This window comes from Canis lupus, chromosome 37, assembly GCF_048164855.1.
Source record: "Canis lupus baileyi chromosome 37, mCanLup2.hap1, whole genome shotgun sequence".
Lineage (NCBI taxonomy): Eukaryota > Metazoa > Chordata > Mammalia > Carnivora > Canidae > Canis > Canis lupus.
In genome coordinates, this window is record NC_132874.1 from 15,325,051 (window position 1) to 15,351,131 (window position 26,081).

A 26,081-nucleotide genomic window follows, 5' to 3' on the forward strand; every position below is an offset into this window, starting at 1 on the left:
AGAGAGAGAGCCTGCATATAGTGGGGGGAGGGACAGAGAGGGAGAGAGAATCTTAAGCAGACTCCCCACTGAGCTCAGAGCCCAAGGCGGGGCTCTATCTCTGTTACCTTGAGATCCTGACCTGAGCCAAAACCAAGAACCAAGAGTCAGACGCTTAAACAACTGCACCACCCAAGCGCCCCTTGTTCCTATAACTTCTAATGTTCCACACAATTGACTTATTGTTTATTGTTTCCCATTTGTCTCCCACACTTACCTGCCTCCTTTATAATGTGGGTTTTCAAGGCAACAAGTTTTGTTGTTCATGTATCTCAAGGGCACAGACCAGTGACTGGCACAAACTAGACACTCGAAATTAATTGATGTGTGAACGAATAAGTGGATGAATGAGTGAATGGAGGCATCTGCCTCACTTCCAAAATTCAACAGCTTCGGTCAGATAGAGATACTCACCCAACACCAGCAAACACTGCTGGCCAGTGTGGATCTACGTGAAGGCGGGGTTGGTACGGGGTGAGGGATATTTTCTGCAGAATGGTTGGCTCCAACTCACAGACACTAATTAAGATTAGACATAAGAGGTGTCGGGGTATAGAACAAACAGGGCAGATTTTAATATGGCAAGTAGAAGAGCTTAGATGACAGGTGTTTAGAACTGAAGCCATTTTTCCGGGATGGGCACCGATCCTGGCACTCAGCCCTGGCACCCTGATGAGGATGTGCAGTGCTGGAATGTCTAGCTGAAGGCTTCTGTCTGGAGAAGCTAGCAGCTAGCCCAACGACCCTCTAAGAGGCATGATGGCTTCATTATTACGTTAAACAGAAGGCGGAGGCTTCTTCAAGGGCACCTTCCTTTCCTGGATTTGTCTCATCTGACCCGCTGCACTCAGCTGAGCTTCCCTAGGGCAGTTCAGTGGGTGTCTCTGTCACGCAGGGCAGGTGGCCAACTGGATCCTACACCAGCTTGTGGCCTCATAAACAAAATGTACTCGAATTAATTAAAGGACACTAAATGGGAGTGTCTGGGAGAGGGAGGAAGCTGAACCCTGGTATGGAGCTGGTTGACTCCAAGGCTAACTACCCATCGAAATAGAGCCTAAAAGGAGAAATAACCTTTTTTTGACATGGTTTTCATTAGCTGCTTCATCTGCAAAGGAGCAGAGATCCTGCACAAAGTCGGAGCTAAAGACAGTCTTGACTTGGCTCATTGGATTCCAACAAGCTTGCCAAACAACAAGGGGCCGGGGGAGAGCATCTGCTTTGATAAAGGGTCTTAATGTAAAATCAGTCTACCGTAGGCTGTTTTAGAAATGTGCCCTCTGTGGCAGCTCTACTGACGTGTCTCTGGGTGGTTAACAAGGCCCATTTCGAAAGCCTGCCCCAGGCCCCCACCTGCCCCAGGCCCCCACCTACCCCAGGTCCCCACCTGCCCCAGGCCCCCACCTGCCCTAGGCTCCCACCTGCCCCAGGCCCCACCTGCCCCAGGCCCCCACCTGCCCCAGGCCCCACCTGCCCCAGGCCCCCACCTGCCCCAGGCCCCACCTGCCCCAGGCCCCCACCTGCCCCAGGCCCCACCTGCCCCAGCTCCACTGCATCAAACTGTGGCAGCTTCTGCAAAAGCTCTGCACCCAAGGCCAGAGTGCCTTGCTGGGAGCAAAATGTGAAGGCAGTGCTTCTCTCCTCTCTATCCTATGGCATTACTCAACACAGATTTTTCAAGTTTTGCTTTCACTCGAGTCCACTCAGGGCTTGTTTCCCTGGGAGGTTCAGAATTTCTTTTGCAGGTGGTTCCCGAGAGGCCTCCACCGTTTCCCCAGCTCTGATAGCTTTATATTCTATTTTCGGCCTCTGCACACGATCACCCTTTTGTTCTCTTTGAAGCCCTCATGCTGACACGGCGTCCTTCCTCCATTATAATCTGTCTGTCTTTCTGTATATTTATCTCTGCAGGAATGCAGCTCCAAAGAAAGAAAAGTCAGCTACAGGTTTATTCCCCGCAGCTTCGCTGGCTGTTTATGTCTATACAAAGCATTCACCCCAGAAAGGAATGTGCACCCCTGTAGGCATCTCAGAAAACAAACCATCCCAACATCAGGTAACAGCGTCAGGTACACCGGGAACTTACAACGGATCTGTTTTTCCCTTTGTGTGGGAACAAATGGTACCCACGCGTGCCCAAACTCCAAAGGGGGAAAAGGGGGGCGGGGGGTAGGAGAAACAAAACAAGCGGTGTTGCAATCCGGTTTTCTTCCTTTCCCAGAGCTCCTGTACCCCGCCCTCGGGCAGCCAGGCCAAGAGCAAGAGTAGATTCTTGTTGGGAAAGCTCCAAAGGAGACCCTCGAAGGTTCTGCCCTGGGATGCCTGGGGGAGGTGGGGGTGTGCATGGTGGTGGTTTGCGTGTGTCCTCTCCACGCATTTACAAGTCCTGTCTGTGGCTTCGGATGAGTCCTTTGCAGTTATGCATTCCAAGTTCCTCAAATAAAGGTGATTAACAGATTATTCAAAAAGGAAGCTCCCAGAAGCTGATAAAAGTTGCCTGCTTTAGGCTTAGAGGCAGAATAGGTTTTTATGCTCTCCTATTCTTCACAAAGAACATTTTAAATAGACACGACAAGATTTTGAAAGGCAAGATCTAGGGAGCCTAATAGGGAAAGAGGCTGGGGCTCTCCTGCTTTGAACCATTTGCTAACGCTGACAAAAATCAAACGACCCATCACAGCACAGACTCTGAGCCACCGGTTCTCTCCCTTCCTATATCCCCTTTCCCTCTGTTTCTCGCTTTCCTGGTTACCTGTAGTCCTCCTGTCGGGATTGCTTTTGTCAGGAGCTAAATTTCTCGCTGCAAACAAAAGCTCTCTGCAGGCTGCTGTTCTGGGTCAGCCTTCGCCTGTCCCTGGCCATGCTCTCAGCTCAGTCCGCCTATGGCTCTCACTGGGCCCCTGTAGACACCTCCCCGACCCAAGCCAGTGCGGTGGCTTGGCTGGTCCTCGAGGTCCTTGTTATGATTGCAAGATGCACCTCTGTGACAGCCATAGAGGAACTATGAAAAAACAAGGTTTATTACTCACAAGTCCTGGAGGGTACACAGCAGCATGCCCAAGACCACATAGTGAGGTTGTGGGGGGAGGGGGAGAGAGAGAGAGAAAGAGAGAGATTGAGAGAGAATGCTCGTAGACCTGGGGTTTTGCTTCAGTGGAGTCAAAATTGGAGAGCCTAGGGTTTCTCAGGTTCACTTTTTATGGGCAAAGTTAAAACAAGAGCAGGAATGAAAGTGCAGAAAGGGAAAAGCAGGGTCACTAGAATGATGTGTCATGTTCGGCATTCAGGGCTTTCTAAAAGGGGAGCTTTATGGCCTGGCTCTTTATCTAGTTGTACAGTGGGCGACATGTTTGTTCGAGATGACTGTGAGATGGAGGCCTCAGCAGTCAAAAACTTAATGTTCAGGTGCTTGGGTGGCTCAGTTGGTTAAGCGCCTGCCTCCGGCTCAGTTCATGATCTCAGGGTCCTGGGATCGAGCCCCGCATTGGGCTCCCTGCTCAGTGAGGAGCCTGCTTCTCCCTGTGCCCCTCCCCCTGATCGTGCTGTTATGCTCCCTCTCCCTCTCGCTGTCTCAAATAAATAAATTGAATCAAGGAAGGAAGGAAGGAAGGAAGGAAGGAAGGAAGGAAGGAAGGAAGGAAGGAAGGAAGGAAGGAAGGAAGGAAGGAAGGAAGGAAGGAAGGAAGGAAGGAAGGAAGGAAGGAAGGAAGGAAGGAAGGAAGGAAGGAAAGAAAGAAAGAAAGAAAGAAAGAAAGAAAGAAAGAAAGAAAGAAAGAAAGAAAGAAAAGCTTAATATCAGGGACTCACACTACAGCTACCCTATGAGAAAGTGGTGATCTCACCTCACACTCAGGCCCCTACTACTGGGCGATGTCCTGATGTGCCATCAACTATCTACTGGAGACAGCTTCCTCAAAGTCACGTAGACAGTCTGCCCAAACCCAGACAGTGTCCTACACATTCAGTTCTACAACGATGTTTGTTACAGGTCATTTGTTGGCCACTGCCTCCATCCACGGAGTGAATTCCTGATTATCTGTTCCTTTTCTTTGTCACTTCATGCTTTGCGATCTTGATTAGCTCATGTGTGCTCTGGCCCAGCTCTCCAGGGTAGGATCCCAGAGTACTCCTTATCTTTATGTTCATGGATAAGGTAGTCCAAAGTTTAGGAATTCAAGGTCTGGCCACCAACAACCCACAGAGTACTAGGGGTGAGCCATCGTACACTGCAGTCTCAAGATTTTGGATTCTAACCAGGATTCTTGTGCATCAGCCTGAGTGAGGCCCAGAGGATGGGGCTGGATGAGAATGATCTCAGAAGAGAAATCAGATGTCCCATCACCATTTTCTCTCCTTACATAAAAGCTCCTCATCCATCTCCAACCCCCAGGAGGTACAGAAAGTCTGTTCCAGGAAATGACTTTGGTGGCACAGAGACCCCAGGAAGCAACTCTAGGTGTCATTTCTGAACCACAGTCCTGATCCAGGGTCCCAGTCAGCATCTCTGGCTCTGAAAAAACACATCATTAGCTGTCTGACTATTGCTGCTGGAACTCACGCAGGCATCCCTGGGGTAGCTCAATACTGCATGCATGTTCAAACAGGTACAGTGATGAAATCTCCAGTACCTTCCAGAGCAATAGCCCCAATGCAGTTGAATTGAGCAACACTTATCTTTGCCTGTTACATGCAAGATTGTCTGGCCATCACTAAAGGGAGTGAAAAAGCCAACCATTCCAGTGATGAGGCTAGATATATGCAAATAAAGGGCAGAATTTATTAATAATCATATGTAATTACAGAGCCAAATAAAGTGCTGTGGGAGCACAAAAAAGAGGAAGATGTTGGGACACCTGGGTGGCTCAGCGGTTGAGCATCTGCCTTCAGCCCAGGGCGTGACCCTGGAGTCCTGGGATTGGGTCCCAAATCGGACTCCCTGCATGGAGCCTACTTCTCCCTCTGCCTACATCTCTGCCTCTTTCTTTCTGTGTCTCTCATGAATAAATAAATAAAAATATTTTTTTAAAAAAGAAGAGGAAGATGTGACTTCCAGTGAGAGGGGAGAGTAGGATGAAAGATTTCATATTACCTGGGCCTTCTGTGCAAAGTCTTCAAGGGATTCTTGTAGTGAGCCAAATGAGAAATCCTTTAGGGTAGCTGCTTCCCCGCCTGGTGGTTGCTGCACCAGAACTTCTCTCTTCATTCTGTTCTGAGTTTGAGGTATCCAGGAGTAAGGACTCCCAAGCAAAGACTGATATTTCAAATATCAAGTAACCAGTAAGGTACAGGCAATAACCAGTGGGAACGGACATACCATAAGCCATCAGGCTAGTGCACACCCACAAACTCCATTGTCATCTTCAGGGGTGCGGCTAGTGGGGAAGTGAAGAACAAGAAGACAGGGGCACCTGCTTGGTTGAGATGGTTAAGTGCCTGTCTTCAGCTCAGGTCATGATTCCAGGATCCTGGGATCGAGCCCTGTGTCAGGCTCCCTGCTCAGTGGAGAGTCTGCTTCTCTCTCTCCTTCTGCCTACCTCTCTTCCTGCTTGTGTTCTCTCTCTTTCTCTCTGTCAAATACATAAATAAAATATTTTTTTAAAAAAAGAACAAGATGTCAGAGAAGCTTGGGAGTAGGGCAAGGCTTGGGAGAAAGCCTTATATTATAGTAACATTATAGTCACTCTAATGCCTGGTAGGGTTTTTTTTGGTTTTAGGGGGTTTTTTTAAGGGAATTTTTGAATTTGTTAATGGTATGCCTTGTTTTTATCATTAAGTAATAGGGATATAATAATAATCTGATATTAAAAGAATACTTCAGAATACTCGAAGGGGTTTTAAAAGGAGACTGTCTGTGAAACCACCTCATACTCATTAGGATGGCTCCTATTGAAAAAAGAAAAATAAAGAACAAGTGCTGCCCAGGATGTGGAGACATCTAGAGTTTGGAGAAGAGGTAAGTGCCCATTTAGATGTCATTGGCATATGAGTCAGAAGAAAAACAAAAGGGACAAAAGGGTATCTGTAGAGAAAATGGAATATATGTCAGGACAGAACCCGCACGTTGAGGAGGAATGGGGAGCAGGAGCAGGAAGGGAGAAGAGAACACAGTAAAGAAAACAGAATTATCTCAAGTGTTAGAAAAAAAATCACAATGGAGAAGGTGCCATTGAAGTAGGAAAAGAGAAAGCTTCAAAAGGGGACACTATAGTGCATCAGAGAGGAGGAGGACCATGACCCAGAGTGCTTTGGGCTTGGCATCCGGGAAGCTTGCAGGGGTGGAAGTCCGAGAGAGCTCCAGGCCAGTGCGGGCTGTGAGTGGAAATGCCACCTGTAAGACCTTTGCCACTCGCAAGGAGAGGAAGAAGTGCAGGAGCTCATAAGAGGAAGGGACATAGGTTTTTTTCCCACTCAAGAAGACTGCAAAGACTCGAGACTATTCATAATAATCTGTAGGGAGAGCATCCCAAGACAAAAAAGAGAAGACACAGATGATAGAATAAAGTCGGTGGGGTTTGTAGGAGGGCTCGAAGTCAAGGTCAAGGAGTAAGGCATGAGCCTTCAAGAGGCAAAGGAAAACATGGGTCCTGAAAAGAGGGGAGAGGCAGGAGGGATGGACAAGTAAAGAAAACAGGCACATGAGGGAAGCTGAGGGGCCCCCCACCCCTGCCCTGGATGAGCCAAGGTCATTGGTTGAGGGAGGGGTGTCAGGTAGGAGGAGCAGTAGAGGTGCAGCTGGTCTTGCCAGATTTAAAAAGAAAGGTTTGAAGATCCCTATCTGGTTAAATAGGAAAGAATGTTAATATACACAGAAGGTCTAGACCCCACAAAGCCCTTGAAATCACAGCACGCAAGCCCTGGAAGCTCACTCCTTTCCAACAGCCCAAATGAGTTCAACAAGACTTTCCGAGAAAAGGAAAAGACTCTGTATCCATTCCAAGAACTGCTCCAATCAGCAAAGTCAGGCTAATAGAACACGTGGGACAGATCGCTGCCTACTGGATGGCCTGCCCATGCTCCCACCTCTGCTTTGTGACCTGTCTTAGCTTTCAGCCCTGCAGCCCACTCCCTCTATCTGGCCATGGGTCTCTTGAGAGTCATGACCCCGACATGGCTGGAGCCAGCCTAAGCATCAGGAAGAGGGAATTCCCTGAATGATGGGGACCACTGGGGGTGTACTGGAAATGTGTCACTGTTTCACTAGTAGAGATGTGCCTTGGAAATCAAAATGAGAAGAGAGGCATGGGAAAGAAGACCATTCACGTGGTCACTTGTGGCTTGGTCACCTGTGGCTTTCCTGTCCTAGGAAATGAGACTGAGGGGAAGGCGACCAATGGAACAGACCATTCTGGTAAAAAAAAAAAAAAAAAAGAAGAAGAAGGAGTAACTGGACAGGTGTAAAGGTATCTGGAGAGCAAGACCCTGGGTACTTGGGATTTTAGGGGGCAGGAAGAAACAGAGATGAGAAATCTAGAGACAGAGGAGATAGAGAGGAACAAAAACAAAACAGTACCAAAGCAAAGCCCTACAGGCATCATGATTTTACTTGGAGTTGGCTTTATTTCAGGGGCAGTGGAGCATTCTGAGAAAGAATCTGTTATCAGAGAATTTTGCAGACACGGAGTGGGATTAGCTTAGAGTTCCTTCTGTCGGAGCAATCCACCCAGGTAGAACAGAATAAAGTCTGAGAGTAGTGGGATGAAACTGGAAAGAATGAAAATCCCATGGGGGCTGGCCTGGGCGTCCCCAGCAGCTGGCTTGTCTTACACTCCTCTCCCCTGTGAGGGGTCAACAGGATTCTAGTGAGCTCCTCTCTTTGTCCTGAGAATCCCCTCGTACTGTTCTCTCCTCTAACCATCCCAGCCACCCAGGGAGGTGGCTACGACTACCCTTCCCAGCTTACAGATAAGGAAACAGAAGCCCAGAGAAATTAAGCAACTTGCCCAAGGTCACCCATTATAGTAAGCAGCAGAGTCCAGACTCAGATTCAGGCCATGGTGACTCTCAGGTCTGTGTTCTTAACCAGAAGCTTCACCACGTCCCAGGTGCTGCTTTTTCCTGAGCATAGTAAAGAAAAATGAGGAGGGAGGGAGGGAGGGATTTTGGGAATTTGGAGAATGGAGAAATGGTCCTGAGACACATTCCAACAGGCAGGGGATGTACTACCAGAGGCCAAGAGCAGAGTCCCAGCCCATCCAGTCCAGAAAGATGAGGTGCTGTGCACCCAGGCCCCACAAACGTATACCATAAACTTGGATATTTTTACCTCTGGCTTATTCCCACTCGTGCCTCCCTTCCAAGTATTAGTACCATAACATTCTTTTGATAATTTTTCCTTTTAAAGGAGATACTACTCTTACAAAAAGGTCAACTGGCTAAAAATATTTTGTTTGAATTTCCATGTGCTTTTCTGCATGATTTCTTTGCTTCAAGTCCTGCCTAGGAGAAACTGCTCAAACATTTTCCACACACAAGGACTCATTTTCCAGGCCCTGGTGCCAAGCTCTCTCTTTTCCTTCTTCCTTCTCGGCTTCACCCCCTTTGGTCTTCTCAGGACCTTCAGAAGAACCAAAAGAAAGATTTCGTTTTTAAAGAAAGAGAGAAACATTTCTTTTTGACATTGAGAGCCAAAGGGCCAAAGTTCTTTTTTAGTAAATTCCTTCATAATATCAAAGGTAGGGCGATGTTGCATGTGGGTCATTGAAATGAGCATTTTCCTGGGGGCAGGGTCTCCAGGTACCAGTGTACTTGACTGTCAAGGGTAGGCCCAACAGCTGTGTGCCCCATGGAGTGATTTGAGCAGGACCCCCAAAAAGCACCTGGAATCCCTACCAGTGGAATCACTTGTTTGAGTCAAGACATGGAAGGTCCCCATTCAAAGTTCTCACAGCAGCTGACTCCTACCACTGCTACTTTTGCTCTTGTCATTTTCCTGTTTGCACAACTGTCCCCCTCCCCCATCCCACCCATGGCACACTCACTCTCCCTGTTAGATCCATAAGCACTTCCATCCAAGCTGGGACCAGTCTTAGCATCTCCATAAAAATAAGACCTGGGACCTAATGTGTGCTGTTAAGGAGAAAATTATTCCAAGACTTGTTAAAATGGTACAAGACTTTTTTTCAAGACTACTGCAGTAGTGGGAGAGAGACTCTGCTCACCTCTAAACACAGTAAGGACACATGAAGATTTATACACAAGGAGCAGGGTTGGAGGGAAGGCAGCTGGATATTACTCAGAGGACACAACCAGAATAGAGGACTTTGGCTAGATGACCTAGTAGGATTCTTTGCTAAGTCTGGGCTGGTAGGCTAAATACAGGAAGGGGGCCAATTTTAAGGCCTAGTCGTAAAGAGGGCTTAGAGGAGCCTGACTGATATTTGGTCAAGGACAGGCTTAGTAGTAAAAGGCATGTAGAATAAAAGGATCTAATTGCAGGTAGCAACTCATTCTGGCCATTCAACTCAACTCACATTATTCTCTATAACTACCACTGGCCATTTGATACAAATTCTCTTTGACTAAACTCAAGCCCATGCTCTTCTAAACTCTTCCCAACTAGGCCTTGACATTGGACTTCTGTGTTTGTCTCTGCATTGTCCAAGTTCAGCAAGAATCCTGCTAAGTCCACTTAGTCAGACTCCCCCATTCTCACGTATTTTCCATAAACTACTAGAGAGATGTCCCTTTACCCCTGAGTAGAGCAATATTTGATACCCTCCTATATAACCACAGTAGAGTTGTCAAATTCAAGAAATCGACCAAATGATAGGACACTGCTAATTTCCAGCCCATAAAATATGGCTCTGATGTATCCTAAAAGTCTTAGCACAGTTTTAAGCAGTTTAATGTTTGTAATAAAACAGAAAAAAAAAAAAACATTTTGTGTACTGCAGAGACCATTCCTGAGAAACTTCTTACCAATTTATACTAAAAACAAATTATTTGCTCTATATTTATTGATCTAACGATGTTTAGGTTGTTTATTGCCTAGCATTGGAAGGCCTCTAAATACCTATTTATAAATCCAGGAAGATATTCTAACAATCCTGCTGGTATCAAGTTGATTTGAAAGATCTGATATTTCATTATAAATGCAATTAATCAGTAGGGAAGTCAAAGAGGTAAAATACATCCTCTAAAATTTTAGCAGGATTTGGGCTCTGGGGCATCCAAGAATGGAAATGTAGACTTGCAATGTTCTTTATGAAAATTACCCCAGGCCCCATAAGCCCAGAAAATGCACAATCAAAGCCATGGCAGGAGTCAACAGCAAGAAGCCCTAACCGAAGCACCACAACCAACCCTTGCTCCAGTGCTCTTCTTTCTTACAGAGAGAGAGAGAGAGGGAGGGAGGGAGAGAGAGAGCCATTCTCCACTGGGAGAGTGTGTGGTGATTTCATAATCATGTGATATACAACGGCACCTACTTTCCCACAGCCACACACAGTCTTATGTTCCTTTGTTCCGTCCTTGCAAGAGAAGCCTCATCAGGTCAAGGCTTTCTCCTCTCCCTCCTTGTGTGACCTCCTCCAGGCTACTTGCTCTCCTTCTTGCTCTCCTTTGAGACTTTCCTCCAACAATCTCTCCCCTTCCTCTCTCTCCCTCCCCTTTTCTCTCTCTCTGCCTCCCTCTCTTTCTCCCTCATCCTCCATCTCCTGTCCTCTCCCTCCCTCTTTCCTCTCCCTCTCACTCTCCCTCTCCTTCTCTCCTTCCTTCTCCCTTTCCCCCACCCTCTCCCTCCCTTTCTCTGTCTCTCCCTCTCCCTCTCCTTCTTTCTCTTCATCTCTCACTCCTCCCCTCCCTCTCTCTCTGTCACCTTTCCCTCTTTCTCCACTGGCATTTCCCCCTATAACTCAGAGCCTGTCCAAGTTCTTCCCCAGAAACCAAGTCCAGGCACAGAACCCACCAGAGTAGGTTGTCATGGTGGGTGTCACACCTGTGGGAGGTGGAACATGCAGGAGAAGGACAAGGCACCAAATGGACATGTGATAATAATAATAATAAAAAAAGCTACCCCATGAGGAGAGAATGAGACCAAGGCCTTTGGTCCAGAAAGAGAGTCTGGGTTGAGGGATTAAAATCAATTTTTTTAAGATTTATTTATTCATTTGAGAGAGAGAGAGAGAGAGACAGAAAGTAAGCAGAGGCAGAGGGAGAATCTCAAGCAGACTGGCAGAGCACCAGCGCCCTCACTCTCCTTGCCTCTTGTCTCAGACAAGAGGTGGAGGTGTGCTTTTCTTTCTCCAGAAGGTTCAATGGCGCTCTCTGCCTCCAGGATAAAATTCCAGTGCATGTGCCCGGGGCAGGGTTCTGGCATTTGGTGTCTAGTCCCCTTCCAGGCCTACCTTCCACTGTCTCCTACTTCACCCCCTTCTGACTCCTAACCCTCTTGGCACATCCCAACCCCCCAGCCTGGGTTCCTGCTCATCTGCCTGCATCTTTCCCTTCTCAACAGAGGCCACTTCTTCTTCCTTTAGAAACACCCTTCAAGGCCTGTCCTAATGCCATGTCACTCGTGAGCTGTCCCTGACCTTCCCAGCCCCTGGAAAGGCTGTGACATTTAGCCTGTAGCTCTCACTTGACATTTGTCAGATACAACCTTGGATTTTACATGAAGATCCCACCGAATATGACTAACTGGAGCCTGAGTCATGGATAGCAAATGCCAGCCTGGGAACTTGGGACCAGAAAGCCTCAGTAAGGTATGCTAGTTAGAGAAATGCCTAAAGGGGCGCCTGGGTGGCTCAGTCGGTTGGGTGTCTGCCTTTGGCTCAGGTCATGATCTCAGGATCGAGCCCCACATTCAGGTCAAGCTCCATGTTCAAGCTTTCTCTTCCTCGCTCTCCCTCCCCGCCCCCACTGTCAAGTAAATAAATAAAATCTTTAAAAAGAAAAGAAAAGAGGGACACCTAGGTGGCTCAGCAGTTGAGCATCTGCCTTTGGCTCAGGACGTGATCCTGGAGTCCCGGGATTGAGCCCCACATCACACTCCCTGCATGGAGGCTTCTCTCTCTCTCTCTCTCTGTGTCTCCCATGAATAAATAAATAAAATCTTTTTAGAAAAGAAAAGAAAAATGCCTGGCATACACTCACCAAACATGACATCATAGGGCCAGGAAGGCACCTCCGGCCAAAGGTACCTGGACTGGGCAGAGGCTGAGGAGCCAGCAGGGCAGCATCCATTGGAAGCCAGCGAGGAGCAAGTCTGGGCAATGGGGATTAAACACTTAGGTTAACCTTGATATTAAAACTCTACTTCACATTTAGCATGACCGAGCCAGAGATCTTTGGAATGGGCACACCAAGTAGAAATTTAAAAATAAGTTTGGAAATGCTTTCCAAAAGGCCACAAAATCAGCTAGTGAGATTTCTCTTATTGCGGTGGACAACTTTTCAGAGAATTCATGGCAACGAAACAAAGCCAAATAGGGTTCTTAACTCAAAGCTTTTCAAAGTCCTTGATACGCTTGTGTGAATTGTGCCTGAGTCAGGAATAGAGAAGGCAAGTTTTGTCATTTAATTTGTCCAGGGAATTCTTTTTCTCAAGAGCCTCTTCCAATTAGTGATCTTTGGAACACAGTTAATAAATGCTATTTACATCTACACGAAACCCATGTTTCTCTGTGGCCCAAAAAGCAGAAAGACTGGGAAATTTTAGAGAGATTGGTCCTTACTTGCCAAATTTTTACAGTATTAAAAGCCCAAGTTATTGGTAGTTTCAGACAAAATGAGTCCAGGCTGGATTTAATCACAGCCAAGATAATAATAGAACACTTTAAGGTACACGTCAAAAAACTGGAGCCATACCAAATGACTTGATACATTTCTCAAATTGACAACTGATATTTTCTAATAATAGAGACACTAAATGGGTATTTTTTTAAAAAACAATTCTTTGCTATTTTTTGCTTGATTGTTCTCATTTTAGCTTATGGAAGAAGCTCTGCTCTTATCACAGAATCTACTTCAAGGGCTTATTTTGTAAACTTCTAGGATCGCTGTTTTAACAACAAAAACACACACAAAAAAATCTTATTACTTGATCTGTCTTAATTCTGTAGTCTGCATATAAAGAAATCCTTTGACACTTGACCACTCCTGCCCCCTTCCAGAGATGGCGAATGAAGACAAAGTTTATATACATTTGAGAAAGAAATGCTTTAAGATATAAAGTGATGTTTGTAAAAGTGGTGCAGATTTCAATGTCAAGCAAAAATTCTTTGGGGATACTCACAGATGTATTATCTCTGCTTCTTGTGGGTTGACATAATGGTGAGCTGGTCTTTATTTATGAACACCACTGTAATCTAAATTTTGGTTCAAGCTTTTAATATTTTTCCCAATACAGTTTCAAATACCACAGATTCCTTGATTTCGTGGGTGGATGTGTTTTAACTCAATCTTGACTCAAGCTGTCCACTCCTCCTGTCGTGGCCAATGCGTCAGTTCCCGATAATTATTGCAGGCCCTAACCTACAGCTGTCCCTAACACACTGCTTCCCATCTGTGTGACACTGAAAGCATACCTTTTTCCTTGGTCTCTCTTGGATGCAAAATGTCTAGGAAGACTTAATGTGTTGCTTTGACTGGGCAATTTTTCCTGTCCAGATAATTTGCGGTGTGCCTTGGGCCAGTTAAGTTGAAACAAAAGTCTCTGACAATCACGCTTTTTTATTTACGAAAGTAATAATCTGTTTAGTTAAGCTAACTCTTGGGAAAACGTTAATATGGTGGCACTTCTAATGACATAAGCATTCTATCAACACTGGTGTGTAAGTCTTATGACTAAAAATATTCATCCCAAGGAAGAGATTTCTGATGGAAGAAAACAGGTTGACTCTTTATTAAAATCTCAGTTGAATTCATATAGGCCTTCTGCATCCTTCCTGAAAATGTCTTAAGCCAAAGCATTGTGGAAGAAGGAGGAGCTAGTCGTAGATTATCTGGGAAGTAATCAGTTTTCAAGGTGATCTCTTCACGCCCGAGGATTACCTGAATCCAGGCAAGGAGGCTGCTGTGGCCATTTCCAGTCTGTTCTTATTAGCACTTGTCCAAACTGCTGCCCATAAAATACTTGCATTGAACCAGGTAACTGGCTTTGATTATTTTTTTTTCTTAAAGGCATTTTATCGGGGCACCTGGGTGGCTCAGCAGTTGAGCATCTGCCTTTGGCTCAGGTCGTGATCCTGGGGTCCTGGGCTCTAAGCCCGCATTGGGCTCCCTGCAGAGAGCCTGCTTCTCCCTCTGCCTATGTCTCTGCCTCTCTCTGTGTGTCTCTCATAAATAAATAAATATTTTTAAAAATGGGGTACAGGAGGGAGGGGTGTCGTTTTGTGAGAATGCTTGGCACATTCTCTGGTTGCTTAAGTTGGGTCTCAATTTCTTTAAATCGCCCTTCAGAGTGTAAGCATGGTCGTCTCCATGCTGCTACAGGCCATGCCCTGTAAGGAGGCCTGTGCTTTTAAGGTCAGAATCCCTGGAGCTGCAAAGCCCAACACTTCTCTGGGTTGGAACCACAAGCTGTCCCTGCAGAACAAAGCCAAGAAGCCCACTTGCAACAGGATCTGAAGTGCTGAGGACTGTGTGCACAGCTGACAGGCGAGTCACGACCATTGTCGGGGGATTTAATTTATGTTGGCTGCTCTGGCTTCCTCATCTCGTACATATTTGGTTTGCAGAATGCAAGGAATTCGCTTGCTGAGCAAGTTTATCCATTCTTTTTTCTGAGCAGGCTCTCTTCTACTGAGGTATGTCTCTGAGAAATTCCCTGAGCAGACTGCTGCCAAAGCAGCACACGGTTCAATGGGACTGTGTAAACCTGAAACAAATCCTCTCTAAAAATACACTGTGCACTGTGTGGAAATAGAACCTGGCTCTGACTTGGACACAGAGGTATCCGAACTTACTACCAAAATGTATGTCATAGTCTAGAAGTACATCATCCTTCCACGTGCACACAAGACACGAGAGAAAGCCACCAATGGGACCGAGTATTTGCTGAACACGCATTACATGCAGCATGAGATACTATCACTGTTTACTGAGAAAACTGAAGATCACAGAAGGAAAATAACTTGGCCAAGTTCACATACTAAGCAGCAGAGCAGGAATCTATAAGCAGGTCTCATGATTCAAGGCCCATGGCAAGATGTTGGTGTGTTCCTTTTCATCCCACAAGTTGACCAACTATATAACTTTCACTAAAGCATTAACTAGATTTTTAAAAATTATGTAAGAGAATAAAAAAAAATTGAGGGAAACACAGAAATCCAGGTCCAGATTAATGACTTACCAAAATCATACAATTAATGTGATTTTCTGATTTGCTGTTTGCAAACCCCTGAGCACGATACTAGCGTTCTTTGGAAAGTTCAGTGTGTTAGTGATACTATGTAGGCTCTTGGTTTTTCTCATATCTAATTTCATCACGTGTATTTTTATCCGGAAAAAAAAAAAAAAAACAAAAAAACATTGGATGTATCCTACAGAAAGGTAGAGTGCATTGGTAGGTACAAGCGAAGTCAAAAGCCGCGGAAAATAAATAGAACCATTGCGCCATCTAGTGATGAAACTCTTGCTTTGCGAGAATACCACCTGATGGTGATTGTTTTGCCAATCCGTCCCCAGAAGTCTCTGAGCCTGAAGAATGTTCATAAAACTGGCCAAAAGAAAGATGTCTGATAACAACAAATAAAGGAAAATTAGCAGCAGTTCAACAAGAACAGCGGAATGGAAAGTATTCTACTGTCAAGATTCTTCTGATAAGATTCCATCAGCAGCTGGAGGTGAACCCAAATTCTACTCCTTAAAGATCAACCCCAGGTCCTATTTCCCTTTCTCCCTGTACCCTAAAACTTTAGGTACTATTTTATAAATGAACAAGGGTTCAGTTTCAAAACACAGATGGCATAAGTATATATTCAGTAAGTCAGCTATTCTTAACGAGTCTGACTAGGACTCACTCTCCATCATGGAGCTAGTTCAGTGTAACACCTGAACATCCGTCCTCCAGAGTACCTTTCCCTCTGCTCTTGTTCTGCGCTGGCGGCAATAAATTTGAAGTTTGATATTTTCTCTTGATGCTCAGTAAATATCAAAATACCCAAAGATGGTTTACCCATTAGAAAAATATTTAAAAATATTACTTCAAGAGCTAAAAACAATAGAAGCAAAAGAGAAAATGTCTTTTTAATCTCAAGATTTATATTTTGCTCAAGAACTTTTTAAGACTTAGGAAAGGGAAATACAATAGTTTTATAATTCTTATGGTTGAATGAAATAGTTACCTAGAAAAAAAGAAGTTATATTTCAACTCAGTAATTAGCATGCCCATGTACGTGGGGGAAAAATTGTTTACTTCCATTTTGCTTGCACAGTTTTTAAAGTTACCTAGCTTTTATTCCCATGCGGTTTATAGCAATTACAGTGCAGTGACGGGCTCCGTCAGTCTCAATTTTTTCTTAGGCAGGAAAATAGATGAGCCTGAGTACCTGATACCAGCCCCTGGAAATCCCTAACAAAATTCAAAATTCAAAATATTCATAAACTTGACGATTGCAAATCCTGAGTTGGCAATTTTTCAAATCCCCACACCACCATCTGGTCTTGGTCAAGAATGAGAATTTTATCATAATTCAGGCAGGAGCTCCCATAATGCTCTGTAGAAGCTGACAGGACATACTGGAGAAAATACACAGGTAAGAGAGTAAGAAAACCCCAGCACAGCATTATTAGCTGTGTGACCTTGAGAAGTTTCTCACCTGCTCAGAACCTCCAATGCTTTATCTGTAAAGGATTACCTTCATAAACCTTAGTAATCCACTTAACTTGAAGGATCACTGCGTTAAAGAATACATATGAAAAAAAAATACATATGAAGCATCTAACAGATAGTACTCAATAAACAGTCGTCATTTATTCATAAAAGTGATAGTATGCCTTTTAAAACAAGAATTCTTATAAGAAGATGTTTATTTGGCCTACAGTTGGTCCTGGGTAAAACAATAAACTCAACCAAGTTCACCTTTTGGGCTTCTTGCTTATTCCTGCAGCAGTACTTCCAAAATCCACAGGTAAAACCGGCCGAGAAAAACGGACAGAGGGGGAAGAGAAAACATTCGGGTTTGCAGCAAATGAGTTGAAATGTTATGTCATCAAGAGTCAAAACGCCCCATAAAGCTTTTAAAGACAGGTTTATTTATATATAAGTGCATGAAATTGAATACAGAAATTTTATTAAAATACTGTATATTACAAATTTTTAATCCAATAAATTCTGTGAAATGACATTTAAGTGCTGGATTCACTGTTAACAGTTGTCTTGTGTGTGTCAGTAGAGAGTTCACCCTGTATATTACAAAGAGGAGAGAGACACACGGACCTCAGAAACGGTCCTGTGGTGAGACAATGGATGATACTAATTGTGCATCTTTTCTTTAAAGCAATGAATTGCAACCTAGATCTTGTGTTTGCAGACCAACTTTCTATAGTCAAAAATAACTTGCATATGTTTATTGCTGCCCTTTGAAGAAAATGAGTGGTGAAAAATAACTTAAAGACCAACATCCCTAAGGCTAACCTGATGCTTACCACAATTAAAATAATTAAAGTTCACTGCAAAATTTGTGTTCTCCAGGAAATTATGCTATATACACAGTGAGATTTGTACATGAATTGGGAAATAAAAAAATCGCTTATATAAAATTAAAAATCAATAGTATACAATATTTACAGCTTGTTAGGTATTATACATAAACATAGTTTTTAAAATAATCCTTCAAAATTAAACTGTATTATGTAAACATGCAGTACACATACTCATACAGTGTAGTTTATAGTCTTAACAGAGGGGAGGAATTGTGTTCACATAATGTAGGGTACTTCATCACGTATGCCTATGTTTTTGTGCGTTACCCCGTCCAACATTTATTCTTCCTGTCTTTAAACTTCACAGTACATTAAGTATTTCTATAGTAAAAATAAATCCCTGATGGTAAACATATTCCTAAAGGTTACAACTGTCTGCCCTTGTACTACGGTATAAACCTAACACTGTTCACACTAGAATTTCTAGTTTACAACAAAACTAAATTTTAAAATCCCACACTTAATTGTCTTGACTACATTTTTCTCCATTTCAAACTTACTTGTAAAAAGAAAAAGTATATAGACAAATACTACATCATGAAAAGGTGATGAAACTCGTTGTCATCTGTCAGAGTCAATGGCAAAATGCTGATTTTTATTCACCATAAGGAGTTAATTACACCGTCCCTAAACTCTAAATCCCAGTGACAAGTGTGTCAATCCTGAATCCTGCCAAATTCACTTTGCAAAAGTATCTTAACTTCCAAGGCACTAAGGCACCATTTAGCTTTTAAAAACTACTGTTTCACTAAATGATTCATCAGTGATCTGAGAGTTAACGCAATTTGAAAGTGAATTTTTAATACCTATCGGGTAAACTATATTTTTGCTATTTAAATCAAGACACTTTTGTTGGTTAACTTGAAGTTGATGCTCTCATCCTAAGATGACTAAAGTCAAGGATTAATACTTCCTGGTACAATCACATGAATTTCACCAATTTATAAGACTAAGATGCAAAATACTGTGGAATTTTATTTGTTCATCTAAATGTGTACAGCTCATGTCTGTACGTCTGTGTGTATGTGTGTGTGTGTGTGAGTGCGTGTGTGTATTGCATCTGATACCACAAATACCAAGAAAGTGTCGACAATCAGGCTATTAACTCACCCAGTACTGAAAGGAAATAATTTTTAATTACTTTTCAAACAAGTGCTTCTACTTTGCTCTCTATGGAGAAAACTTTAAAACGGTCCTTCCACCAAGATACTTAGTGATGATGTGCAAATATTTTAGTTTAAAAACAAGAGAAATTTCTCATTATCAGTAGTACTGTCAAGTTAACATTCATTTATTATAGGGATCTAAAACAAGAGATGATCCTTGGAAATTATCAATATATGGTTAGGAGAAAAAGGGTTACAGTTATGATAATTATGAATTATAGTTTCTCTTTCTATATATTTGTGTTGATACCACTTTCCAGTTTCACTTACATACCTAAATACATTCCCCAAGAAGGGACAGGCCTGGTACCAGTGAAGGGGCATGGATATGGTGCAGGACATAATCCAAAAAAACACGTAAGAGGTTCATGCTCTCTTGACTTTCCTACAGCATTTATTTTTCAGTAAGATTATAGCTGCATAACCATAAGGTGTTAAGAACATTTTCTTCTAAACCAGAACTTCTGAGTCTATCAACAAACTGTACATATGTTTAAATTATACCATATGACAACAGAATGGAAGGAAGAGGGAGATTTTTAAGAAGCTGAAAAATTAGTGCTCAAAATCGACAAAGGGTTATTATGTAAGTTCAACATATGTGCAATGAGTTTAAAGATGAGTCCTCTATACTCAAGGGAGGAGGAGACAGTTGCAGTTCATAGCTCTCTGTTCACTCAGAAACTTGGGTGTTTCCATCAATTTAATAAAGTATTAACTGGTACATCTCCACATCTACTGAAAATACATTATATATTAAGCACTACCTTCCCAAAACAAATTCACATATATGTTTTTTAGATAACTACTTTAGTAGCCTCCTCAAAAACGCTGTACTGCCTACACTGAACAGAGATCCCTCCGTGAGAGGAACAAACCTATCACACTGCACACACACACACACACACACACACACACACCACTGGATTGCAAATACTGTGTTAAGTCTCACAAAGAAACGGCATGTAGTCGACATGCAGCAGAAATACTCACACAGTGTAGTTTACAAACCTAATGCAAGGAGGAGGCTGTATTCCCATCACCTAGGGCACTTCCTCACGTCCTCCTAGGCTTGCCCGCCTTACCCTCCCTTCTTGCTACCCTCCTTCAAACTTCCCGCTGCCACAAAATGCTACCGTGTGTTAGAAAACCTTATCATCTTCAATAAAAAAATGTCCTTTTGTACCTGAAGAGTTCTCCCTCCGAGATGCTATAAAAAAGGACTAGGAGTTAAGAGAAATTATGAGCCAACTAATTGGATCACTAGCCCTCAGCACTGAGATTCTCACCCCTGATTATTAAAAGGAACAGCAATTTACACAGCTACCCAGCAAGTGGTGCCAACTTCTCTGCAATTTACGTCTACCAGGATTTCTTCGTGACTTTCCATGTTCTTCATATTTTACAAACAAGTAAGGACTCTGAAGAGATTCTGATTAAGACTTTCCAAGAGGGGAAAAAAATTAATAGCAAGAGTGAAGTAGTTTCAGAATATTTCAGAAAATATTCTTAGCATCTCGTGACTTCGTGAACTATAACATGGACATAAAGTAAAAATAACAGCGTTTCCTTGAAGTTAGAAACAAGTATGGTGTATGCACCTTTGGTCCACGAGGGAAGGACGTGGTAGGCACTGAAGCCCAGCTCCATTTCCTGCAGAACTGACGCGACACCTGAAGCCTGAAGCCCAGGATGGCGGAAGAGAAGTGGACACAGAGGACGCGCTTTCCCATCCCTAAAACAAGGATAGTTAGGTTAAATGTCGTAGAGATTCAATGCATGTCGGCTGAACGATCCAAGGAAGTGAGCAGGATAAGGCAAAGGAGTCAGTGCCGGCTACCCTCACTCTTTTTCTAGCTTAACTAGCAGTGAACAGTCGGCTTGCCCTCACCACTTCCACCGTCACCCACTCCCAGAGGTGGTCTTGGAGAATCTGGTGATTTTTGGAATAAAGAGGTGGAGAGGAGGTGAAGGAAGCAAGATTGTAAGAGACAGTGTTTAGTCTCCTTCTTAAAATATGTGCAGGGAAAATGTGGAAATGGAAGAAAGTGGATAAATTTTACAAAACAACATATTCAACTGATGTTAAAAGTTAATTTAAAAAATTCTAATGATGGGATCCCTGGGTGGCGCAGCGGTTTGGCGCCTGCCTTTGGCCCAGGGCGCGATCCTGGAGACCCGGGATCGAATCCCACGTCGGGCTCCTGGTGCATGGAGCCTGCTTCTCCCTCTGCCTGTGTCTCTGCCTCTCTCTATCTGTGTGTGACTACCATAAATAAATAAAAAAAAATTTTTTTTTTAATTCTAATGACTTTCTATTGATCATTTACTGCCAAATACATACTGCTTTGCATTCATACACCAAACGTCACCAAGTGACAGGCCCTGGATTGGAGTTGATGTTGCTGGCTTAGCGGAGTCTAGCATTCTGCCCACCATGTCACCATACTGATATCCCAATTACAGGAAGTCCACTTGGTGGATAAACTGGGAAAACCAAACTTGGGGGCAGGGGGGGGGAAGGACTTAAACTCTCAAAGAGAACCAGGAAATGAAGTGTCCCAACCTTTTTATGATTTATAATCACCTTCCTAGCTCTTGGTGGACTCAAGGGCAGGGATCCATCTCAGCCATCCTTGTACAACTTACTAAAGAAAATACTCAGTACAGCACCCTGAAAACAGTAGATCCATCAAATAATGTTTACAGAATTGAATTAGTTGGCATGTGCCACTGTGGGCAGAGTAACATGGCAACGCCACCTGTGTCTTAATTAGACCTTCTCTGAAGTTCTTTTCAACAATACTCTTTGATTTTTAACTTAACCCTGTTCCTTATACCACAAATGCATGATATATAGTGCAGCTCACTTCCTTATTTCTCACTTAAGGTACAGACAACACCCTTATGCTTTTTTAGGCAGTGGAAATGTACATTGCAAACACTAAGAAAGTACATCGAGTAACAAACTATAAGACTGTTCAGTACACATTAACATCTAAAGTAAGAATGATTAAGCTGTGGGGACTGAATGGAGCCACCATTTAAAAATGCCCTTATTTTAGGCAACCAGTGGAGTCATCCATGGGGCAGATCACTTGTACCTCCTTCATCTAAAAGTTTTATGCATCATTTGTAGCTTTGATGGGCCTCCCTGATTGATTCTGATCTCTGGACAGTTCTAACCAGTATGCTAAATGATAATTAGTTTGGGCATATTGGCATAGATCTTTTCTTTGGGGAACTGATTTCACCATTAGCCATATTTTCGTAAACATTTTCTTTAAATAAAGGAGTGAATAAACTCCAGAGGATTTCCCCCTTTCTTCCTGCATTTATCACAAAGAAAGTTTACTGCTAAATCACATACAAATTTTAAGAAGTTGTAACCTAAACACATCAACAAGGGCTTTTGTCATATCACAAACAAGGGTCTCCAGCATTAATAAACCAAGAAAAATTTCCCCAAATTCAAAAATCTCAAACATCCTTATTTAAAAGATCATTCAACTGAACAAATATATATAAAATTCTCTACTAGAACATGAAAGTGTTCACTGAACAAAAGCTTTCCAATTAGACTATATTCATATATAGCAGCTTTACATATAGATATATTATGATATATATGTGTGTGTAGGTATATATCATTAAGCATTTGTTGTCTCTGTAGGAAAACCACTGATTTAAAAAAAAAAAAAGATCCCAGCATAGAAATAGCTATTTAAGACAATTTCATTGATTCACACTATTCAACTGCATTTTAAAACATCAAGAGAGTGACAGTTGCACAAAATCTCAATGAAAAGAGCTGAAAAGGCAAAGAAACCAAAAATTCCCCCAACGGTTAAAAGTACACACACACACACACACACACACACACATACGCACACACACAAACTCATAACATAATGCAACCTGATGGGGAGATAGCTGCAGGACACTCCGTAGACTATTAACCATCCAATTATATTTCCGTTCTAGAGCAAAAACAGGAGTTAGAATCTCTTTGGTCCACACATTGATGGATTTAATGTGTCCAGGTAATTTTCCAGCTAATTTTGGATTCTAAACCATGTGCTCATATTCCCTTACCATGATAACTTTCTTAAATCATGAAACAACCATACATTAAAATAAATATCCATACTGCAGATCTGAAACAATGTGAACACATTATTGGTAACTCCTCTCAAAGAATATGAACACTTGAAATTACCGACAGAACAGCCAAAATAAAGGAAGAACACAATTCAAGTCTAAAAGAAAAGGAGAAATCAAATTGACTTGGAAAATTTATGCCTAAATTTAATTTGGGAAAACATCGGGAATATAAAGAACACATGAAAATAATTTTTAGGCTTGTACATAATAAAAAGAGTCAATTTTAAGATTTACTTCAAAGATCTCTAGGGATGCAAAGCTGCTTATTGTTTTTTTAAAAAAACAGATTTCCAAGCCATCCCCAAAATTGGCTTCCATGCTGGTAAAAGTATCCCCTTCCCCAACTCCCTATTGTTAAATCATTTATATATATTCTGATTTTCGGTGGAGAAAAAGTGGTGTGGGTAATGAAGGTCTTAAATTTGAATGCGACCTAATAGAAATGTACCTTTTTTTCTTTTTTTTTAACCAAATCAGGTTATAAAACAGTGAGGCTAGAGTATGCAGATTATTTTTTGGATTGCCCTTGACTTCATATCTTGTGCAGTGGCTTTTTGAGTTAGCACATTTATTCTAAGAGTACCTGGCATTTAAAACAATCTCAGTAGGAGACAAATTCAACCAGGTTCTGTTTCCCTTACTCCTTGCACTCTTGAAAACAACTACATCTTGTCAAAACCTCTTCAAGTGTTTTGTACGAAGGACTTTTTCATTCTAATAAATGTCATCACTGATTCGAGTAGACTTAATTAGCAGTGCAAATTGAGAACTGAACAACAGACCACTCTAATATATGATCAGCACTGTACTAATCCGCTGAAATTGCCAAATTTTTAAATTATTTGCTATATTCCCCAATTTTTACTTAGCAAAATTATGTTACCACATGCCCAACAATAAGATAGTTTATTACTCTTCTTATATAATGTACTTGTTACTTATCTACAAATGAGGCTTTTTGTTTTCACAGCCTAATTTAGGCCACTCTTTAAACACAGGTAATACTCCAGAATGAAAGACTGTTTATGTTTTGTCAAAAATCAAGATATATGCAACAAGTAATATAATCCCACCGAGATATTAGTTATAAAGATGTTTTCTCCATGAGAAACATGGCAAGAACTTTCTTTAGAAGGGTCAAAGAATGCAACATGCATTTCAGACTTTTTTTTCTTACAAAGTTTATAAGAAAATTCTCAATTTATATTTTTATGACACACGAACTACAGCCAATGTGTGTGACCCACAAGAGATTTTGAATTCATATCAATAGAGTAGTTAGGTAGGAGGGAAACTAGTAAAAGTGTTATTTAGGTGAGCGGAAGGGATGCATCCTACAGGTCTACTTTGAGTCCTTAAAAGAGTTTAGCTAGTTTGCCATTAAGTATTATTTTTCCACATAAATTAAAGTAAATAACAATAAATGCCTACATATATTAAAGCCCTAAATCCCAGAAACGTTCGACATTGAAAACCAAGAGCATTTACCGCCTATTAAATGATTCAGTATTCAGCACTCATACGGGATTTAGTGTCACAAAACAAAACAAAACCTCACTGTTACCTGAATTCGTGTGGAATATGGTTCACAGCACTCATCTACATCTACACTTGCAAATTGTCACATGATCAATGTTTTTCAAAAAAACAAAACAAAACAAAAAGGCGAAAGAGAGAGAGAGAGAGTTTGGCACGTGAATCAGCTCCTCCTCCGCACGTCCCGCGTCCCTAACCCGACGCGGCGCTGCGGGAGGACAGTGCGCAGCAGCGCGTCCGCGGGCAGCTCGCAGCTCCGACCCGGTCCGGCCCCGGGTCCCCGCGTCCCGGGTCCCCAGGCGGCGCCGGCCCGGGGCGAGGCACGTAAGGTGCAGGCGGTGGTGCAGCAGCGGACAGCAGGGGGCGGTCTCCGCACGCAGCGCGAGGCCTCGCCTCCCGCCGCCCAGGACCCGACCACGCCGCCTTCCGAGCATCTGTACATCGCCTCCTCCGGTGAAGCAAGCCCTGCCCTCGGGGCTCAGAGCGTGGCGAGGATCCTTGAAAAGGAGATGATCAACGTCAATACAGTCTGCCCCACGCCCCACACCAGCGCCTCCAGCGGGGCCATGTTCTTGCCGGCCACTCGGTAGATGCCCGCGACGGCTGCACCTGCGAGGGGCGGGGCGGACAGACAGAGGGACACGGTCACTGCCTGGGCGCCCGGGAGGGAGCCCCGAGGTCGCCCCGAGGTCGCCCCGCCCGCCCCCGCGGCAGGACAGCCGCCCCTGCAGCTCTCCCGGCGGCACCGGCCAGACGGCGCCACGACTCCATACACTGACGATTATGAACCAAGGCACAGAAAACCGCACACTTGAATGCAGTTCCTAAATTATTCAAGAATTTTTTTAAAATTAATTCTTAAATGTCATGTAAAATATCAGGATACTTGACTATTACATTTTGGAATATCTATGGTAATAGGAAGTAATTTATTCTTTTTTTTAATAAAGCATACAACTGTAAGGTTAGATGGAGACTAGTATCTTGACATCTAATAAAAATGGAAGATGAACCCGACAATCTGATCTGGGAAACATGTTTAGATAACGCTCATTTCAGAGAATGCGAGGATCCCAGATTTACAGGAGTCTCAGAGCCCATCTGATTCAACACTTCACCTTACTAATATACTATATAGAATGAAACATTTAAATTAGAGTTCCCACAGATTGAAATGGCCTTCAAATTTTCCCCCAGAAAATGTGGCCAAACAAAAAGCAAAACCAGAAGTAAATGATTCGGAGACACTGAAATGACAATTATTTGAGATAGAAATCTGTTCATTAAAAATTAGCTAAGAATTAACTCTGTAGTTCTCTTAAAATCTCCTAAACAAAAGTAACTGTGTTCCTCTAAAGAGATATAAGTGGAAAAAGCAAATTATTAATCTATACATATTTTTAAGACAGAAATTAAAATGTATTGCATGTTTACTACATTATACTACGTATCTTGGTAGCAACTTTACAAATATCTTGTTTGAATAACAGTCTACTCCAGAGCAGTATTACCTAAGTAAAGAAGAAAAAC

At 42.9% G+C, this 26,081-nt stretch overlaps 1 protein-coding gene across 4 annotated transcripts in view; it reads right to left on the bottom strand.

The window, feature by feature from the left end:
• Positions 1 to 1,965: 1,965 nt before the first annotated feature.
• TMEM170B (transmembrane protein 170B) overlaps positions 1,966 to 26,081 on the bottom strand; it is a 49,074-nt gene continuing 24,958 nt past the window's right edge. The window contains exons 3-4 of one of the 4 annotated variants that reach the window (XM_072813983.1): positions 12,133 to 12,244; positions 1,966 to 5,606 (exon numbers count right to left, since the gene is read on the bottom strand). In XM_072813983.1, the coding sequence (XP_072670084.1) occupies positions 12,144 to 12,244 (101 nt within the window). In that variant the 3' untranslated portion in view covers positions 1,966 to 5,606; positions 12,133 to 12,143. Of the gene's footprint in view, positions 8,594 to 12,132; positions 12,245 to 17,214; positions 25,161 to 26,081 lie in introns of those variants that run through there. The other 3 variants (XM_072813984.1, XM_072813981.1, XM_072813982.1) reach the window with 3 other exon arrangements.